This window comes from Tupaia chinensis, unplaced genomic scaffold (genome assembly GCF_000334495.1).
Source record: "Tupaia chinensis unplaced genomic scaffold, TupChi_1.0 Scaffold000484_1, whole genome shotgun sequence".
Lineage (NCBI taxonomy): Eukaryota > Metazoa > Chordata > Mammalia > Scandentia > Tupaiidae > Tupaia > Tupaia belangeri.
Genome location: NW_006159996.1, coordinates 2121525 through 2128468, shown reverse-complemented (window position 1 = coordinate 2128468; position 6944 = coordinate 2121525). Strand labels below are relative to the sequence as shown.

Genomic DNA, 6944 nt, shown 5'->3' with positions numbered 1-6944 from the left:
GCACGCCACCCCCCTCCACCGACACGCTGGCGGTGGCCCAGAGCGAAGGCGAGCCCCCGTCCCGCGCTGTCACCACCACGGTGTAGTCAGAAATGCTCTCTCTGTCCAGGGCGCTGTCCAGCACCAGCGAGTAGTAATTCTTGTAGGTGGACACCAGCTTGAAGGGAATCTTGGGCGTCACTGAGCAGGTCACTTGCCCATTAGCTCCAGAATCGCGATCGGACACGCTGATCAGAGCAATGACAGTACCGATTTGAGCGTCCTCTTGGACTGGCAAGGACAAAGAAGTCAAAGCAATCTGAGGGGCATTGTCATTTTTATCCAAAACTTTCACTAAAACCGTGCAGTGACCCGCCATTGGAGGATGGCCTTTGTCCGTCGCGTCAATGCGGATTTTGTATACATTTACTTGTTCATGATCCAAATTCCCTTGAATTGATATTTCTCCCGTATTCGGATCTATGCTAAACAGGCTAGCAACTGTGGGTGGAACAAGACTACTAAAAGAGTATGAAATAGCCCCGTTCGCTCCTTCGTCCAGATCAGAAGCGTTCAGCCTGATAACTGTTGTTCCATTGTCTGCGTTTTCAAATATCCTTACTTCATATTCAGAGCGTTCGAAACTGGGAGCGTTATCGTTCACGTCCAGCACGGTGATCAGCAGCTGAACAGTGCCAGTGAGCTCGGGTTTGCCTCCGTCAGTGGCCGTCAGAAGTAAGTTATGTTCAGGAGTATCCTCTCTGTCCAAGGGTCTTTTTAATAGGAGCCCAATTTGTTTATTATCATCACTGTTTGTTTTCACATCTAGCCCGAAGTGTTCGCTAGAACTGAGCTTGTAAGTTAAGATAGAATTGGAGCCGATATCTGCGTCTGACGCGCCCTCCAGTGGAAACAGAGAATCTGGCAGTCTAGATTCGTAAATAAATACTCTTTGTTCCTTTACCGGGAAAACGGGAGAGTTGTCGTTAATGTCCTTCACCTCCACCTCCACGTGGAAAATCTGCAGCGGCCGGTCCACGATCACCTCCAGGTGGATGCTACACTCCGCGCTCCGCCCGCACAGCTCCTCCCGGTCGATCCGAGAATTCACAAACAAAACGCCATTCTGCAGATTTACCTCCAGAAGGTCCGCGCGGCCCTTGGACGCCACCCGGAACAGGCGGGGCACCAGGTCCTCCAGCTCCAGCCCCAGGTCCTGCGCGATGCGACCCACAAAGGTGCCGTGTTTGGCTTCCTCGGAGACCGAGTAATGGAGCTGGCCGCTCCCCTCCTCCCAGGCTGCGAGGAGCAGAAGCGAGAGCATCAGGCATCGCTTTCGTTGTCTGCCTTCAGGAGTGAACACCATGTCAAATACTTCTTGTTTTATTGTCATTAGACAATATTTTGTCGATCTAAAGATGAAAGGCTGGATTATCTGGATTCTATGAATTCAACTCTGCATCCGCCATTATTCGGCAATAAAAGGATGATGCAGTAATAGAAGGAACAGGTTTGGAACACTGGTTAGGTGTAACTTCTTAGTAGACAGCGACATCATGCGGCTCCAAACGGTAAGAAATAAATTGTGCTATACTCTAAATTCTTTACATTTAAATATATACATACGTACTTTCTTTACTTCACTTCTACGGTGAGTCTTGCTTATACGTGTCATTTGCAGTGTTAGTGTCATCCCGTTTGGCTTCTTTTTTAGAGTGGATAAGAAATCTGATCATTTATAGAAAAATAGCTTTCTTTCCAATATCTTAAACATTGGTGGCAATTTAGTAAATTTAAGTTAGTGGGAACTGGTCCTGAAAACTAGAAGTGTAAGTCTTGCAGACATTGTGTGTGTGTGTGTGTGTGTGTGTGTGTGTGTGTGTGTGTGTCACAGGACATGCTACTATATAATGTTCTGGGAAAGGAAGGTAATTTAAAATTAACACATTTTTCTGAATTTAAAAAAAATTATAGATTATTGGAGTTCATTATTTCTTTGTTCAGTAAATATTCTTGTACTCTTAAGGTTCTTTTATGTAATAACGAAATAAGAAAATTTTAATGCATGTTCTTTGCTATATTTCTTAACACGTGTGCAGTTTATGAGGCCCCTCACTTAAAATATTTTCCCTCCATATAAGTCACCACATCAAATCCTAGGAGAATTTACAACTTTTGTACTTTGACTCATGACTTTTCAGCTGCTCCTAAGTGACCTTGTCCTTGTCACTCAAACTCAGCTTCACCTCATATCCTTTTGTTAAGAATCATCTATTTATTTTTATCTATTCACTCACTTATTTTAATTTGACCAGAGAGAGACACAGAGAGAAAAAAAATGATAAAGCAAGCCACCAGGTCTGGGACCTGAACTTTGGTCAGCCACATGGGAATATCCAGCACCTTAACCACCACACCACCTGCTGGCCCCCACCCTATATCCTTTTAAATGTTCTCATCAACTTCCAAGTTTCAAACAAGCCACATCTCCATTCTCCCTTTTTGTTTCTAATTGTCACATTCACCCATACCTACTGACTGCGAGAAAACAATTGGTTTACTATCAAAGCATGACTAATCATTTATGAACCTTCACTTTCAAATCCTTGAAATACACACTTGTTTTTATGGCATGAACATTCTGCAGGTTGCCTGTATTATCATTTTTATTACTCCTTCTCCCTTACCCATCTTATTCAAAGACTGCCTAAGGTCCACCTCTCTTTCAAACATGTACCGTTGTATTTATCTCTATAAATATTGCTGTCATTGAACTGCTCTAAATCTAAAATTTCCAAGACATTAGTATCACTTTTAGGTGACCTGCATGTGCTCAAGATCCAATTTTTCTTCAGTTATTTTTCATTATTTCCTAATATTAATTCTATTTTGTTGACAATATGGAACACTTGTTCTCCCTCTGGCCAACACAGCCTTTCCTCAAGCTGAGTTAATACCTCTATCTATACCTGTAAAACTATTACCATCGTAATAATGTCAAGCCAAAATATCAATTTCACCATTAGCTAATCCTTAATGTCATCAATTGGAGTAATTAAACTCTTCATTGAGAGGAAAAAATTAGAGTCACCACTTAGACTTTTCACATGATGCACATCTACCGCGTCTTCCCCCAAAATTCTAACATATATCTGAAAGTCTCAAAATTGTGATACAAAACTCTTCATTCTATGAATTATCTCTAGATATTTATTTTGTAGTCCTGTACACTGACTTTCTATTGCAGTTATTTAGGGCAACAAGTTTGTTAACCAATAACAACCCGCAAAACAAGAGAATTCTCTGCTTACAGAAAGATAAGCCTCCTCTAAAGCTATTTTGATCTGAGGGTTTTCTATAGTAGCTGGTGTTTTTCTTATACAATACTTTGAGTAAGTGTACTTTTGCTTGCTTTCTTTCTTTCTTTCTTTCTTTCTTTCTTTCTTTCTTTTTTTTGGGAGATTTTGCTATAGGGCACATGTGCTCATCAGAGAGATAAAGAGAGACAGAGAGAAAGCAAGAAATCACCCCCCAGGGGAGATGGCCATCCTACAAGCCTTTCTTCTCCATTCCTCTTGGGATTTTGGACATGGACACACATGTGCCCAGCATGAGTTTTAAGCTGCCAGGTCTGGTACTCAAACCATGGTCAACTACATGGGAGTCCAGTGATGTAACAATTATGCCATTTGCTGGTCCCATCTTAAGTGAATTTTCTCAGCTTAATTTCTATTGCTAAAAATAGTTAATCAATGGGCCACAGGTGGCATGGTGGTTAAGGTCCGGGACTTTCACATGACCAACCATGGTTTGAGTCCTGGACCTGGCAACTTGTTTTCTCACTCCCCCCCACCTGGTCTCTCTCTGGTCAAATTTTAAAATAATAATAATAAATAAAATAAAATAATTATTTTTAAAAAGTTAATCAAAGATAAATATGACACCTGTCTACCCATTGCAGTTATTAATAATTCCCAGAAGCCTGAAACTGTTCCCCAATTAACTGGTACAGTTATAATTTTACTGATTCCAGGTAGAACATCATAAACTAGGGACCAGCAGATGGCATAATGGTTACACCGATGGACTCCCACATAGTTGACTGTGGTTCAAGTCCCAGAGCAATCAAAGATAAATATGACACCTGTCTACCCATTGCAGTTATTAATAATTCCCAGAAGCCTGAAACTGTTCCCCAATTAACTGGTACAGTTATAATTTTACTGATTCCAGGTAGAACATCATAAACTAGGGACCAGCAGATGGCATAATGGTTACACCGATGGACTCCCACATAGTTGACTGTGGTTCAAGTCCCAGAGCTGGCAGTTTAAAACTCATACCCAGGCATGTGTGTATTCATATCCAAGATTCCAGAAGGAGAATGGAGAAGACATTGTGGCGTGACCATTCCCCCCAAGGGAGATAATTTCTTGCTTTCTGTCTTTCTGTCTCTCCAGTGACTGCACACTCCCTATAGCAAAAGTCTCTCTGAAAAAAAAGGAAAGAAAGAAAATCATAAACCATAACGGAAAACTTCAATGTGAAATAAATTAACAGGAAAGGGAAAACATTAGCCTTCTCCTGAGAGCTAGCTTACATTTGTCTCCATTTTGTTTATTCAAATACTTCATTCTAATCAAAGGGGAAGAGTCTACAGAGAAAAAATCATGAGTCAATATCTGTAAATGAAGAGCTCCCTCTCCAACGAAAGACAAATTTTATAGAGATAATATAAACCCTAGTCAAAACTAAATGAACTTAATTTTTTAGAGAGATTTTGCCATAGGGTTTGTGCACTCACCAGAGAGACATAGATAGAGAGTCATAAAATGAGAAATCACCCCCCAGGGTGGATGGCCATGACACAATCCCTTCTCCTCCATTCTCACTTGAGGATTTTTGATGTATATGCACACACACTGGACTCTGCATGAGTTTCAAGCCACCGGGTCCAGGACTTGAACAGTCGTCAGTCATGTGGGAGTCCACAACATAACCATTACACCATCTCCTGGTCCCATGAACTTGATTTTTAAAGAGTTAACATTTGTTACTTACGGATTTGCACAGTGACAAAAATGCATTCTCAATTCCTAGGACTTTCCCAAAGTAACTCAGAGTATTAAAAAATATCTAAATAATGTGGTAGAGGGATGTTTGTAAAAATTAAATACATGTGAGAATAAAAGAAATAGGCAACCCAACAAAAATAAGGACTTATCATATGAAGTGTGCAATTTAGGATCTCAAAAACCCACACTTTCCCCCCCAAAGAGTAGAAAAAGTTCTTTTTATTTGAGATGGTGATGACCCTTATCTCTGGTGAACTTAAATGTGCAACTTTGATATAAATACCTCTATTTGTAGACAACAAACTTAAGAGGGGAGTTTTATCATAGTAAATTATTTAATCTGAAAATGGAAGCAACAATTAATTGGACTGGTGCAGGAGCCTAGTGGATTGAGGGAGCATGATCCCACGTGGAGGAACACAGTTTCATGCTTGTCTCCATGGCAGAGAGATACACTGAGTGCACAGGCATGTATGTTTACATTCGGACAAGTAGGAGAAATAGAGAAGGGATTGCAACTTGACTATGTCCTATTGGTCAGTGCTTTCTCCCTTCCTCTCTCTCTCTCTCTCTCGCTCTCTCGCTCTCTCGCTCTCTCTTTCTCTCTCCCTCTCTCTCTCTCCCTCCCTCCCTCCCTCCCTCAATAAATAAAGTGTTGGGCTAGTTCCATGCTCTGTGCAGGGGACGGAGGATCCTACATGGACACATCAGTTCTAATCCCAATCGGGTGTTCCTGAGATACACCATGGACAAGTGCCCCAAACCAAACAGGCTGGAGGACTGGAGGAAGGGGATTGCAGTGTGTCCAGACTCTACTAAGGGATCACTCTTCCTCTCTCACTCACTCTTTCTCTCTCATGCAGGCACTAAATCATGAATAATTTAAAACTTAGATTAAAAACTAAAGCCTTTCTATAAAAAGATACCTTTTAAAAATTCTTAATGTAATGGAAAGAAGAAGAAATTGATTACCCCATTAGGAAAAAAGAAAGAACTCATATAAAAGGAAAATTTACTGAAAACCAGATTTAGTGCAAAGAGATTATTATCTACTACAAATTGGATATTTTTTTCAGAGAGATTTTTTGTTTATGTTTGTGTTTTTGCTATAGGGCATGTGCGCTCGCTAGAAAGACAGAGACAGAGAGAGAGACAGTGAGAAATCCCCCCTCAGGGGAGATGGCCACGTCACAATCCCTTCTCCTCCATTCTCCTCTCACGATCCTGGGCACACACACACATGCACCCAGCGTGAGTTTAAGCTACTGGGCCCTATACTTGAACCAGGGTCGACTACATAGGAGTCCAGCGACATAGCCATTATGCCAACTACTGGTCCCTACAAACTGGATTTTAAACGCAATTTTAAGTACATACATTAGTAATAAAATATTAACCTCTAAAGAGCTGTTACAGTAATTATGTATTGAGCCATAATTTTTTTTAAAAATGGAGGTCATATGATTTTTTTAAACTCACGTTGTCTGCAGAAGTGGGACCATGAGGAAGGCTGGGGCTGAAGGCCATGAGGTCGGTCTTGGGAGGGCCCTCCCCAGAGCACACCCTCTGACTCCTCCTCTGCTGAGAGTAAGACCAGCTCCCCACCGCGCTGGAGCACACCAGCGTCGGCTTCCCAGGCCCGCAAGCGCCCTCTGGGGGCGGCGCCGAGCACCGCAGCGCCGTGTACAGCAGCAGCGTGAGCACCAGCAGGCTGGACACCGCGCAGATGGCGATGATCAGGTACACGTTCACGTCCACCAGGGTCGACTCGGGGCCAGCAGCGCCCACCATCGCCCGCGAAGAGGCCTTAGGCGCCTGGCCGCTGTCCACCAGAGACACCAGCACGGTGGATGTGGCCGTCCGCGCGGGCTGGCCCCGGGCATTTACCCA

The 6944-nt window shown here is 42.5% G+C and overlaps 2 protein-coding genes across 2 annotated transcripts in view; both read right to left on the bottom strand.

Moving 5' to 3' along the window:
• Positions 1-1539, bottom strand: part of LOC102484515 (protocadherin alpha-9) — a 16827-nt gene extending 15288 nt beyond the window's left edge. The window contains exon 1 of the mRNA XM_027774854.1: positions 1025-1539. Within this exon, the coding sequence (XP_027630655.1) occupies positions 1025-1372 (348 nt within the window). The 5' untranslated portion in view covers positions 1373-1539. The remainder of the gene's footprint in view (positions 1-1024) is intronic.
• A 4988-nt stretch (positions 1540-6527) lies between these two features.
• LOC102484096 (protocadherin alpha-7) overlaps positions 6528-6944 on the bottom strand; it is a gene marked incomplete at its 3' end in the record, with an annotated part of 9261 nt that continues 8844 nt past the window's right edge. Inside the window, exon 6 of the mRNA XM_027774853.1 lies at positions 6528-6923. Coding sequence (XP_027630654.1) covers positions 6528-6923 — 396 coding nt within the window. The remainder of the gene's footprint in view (positions 6924-6944) is intronic.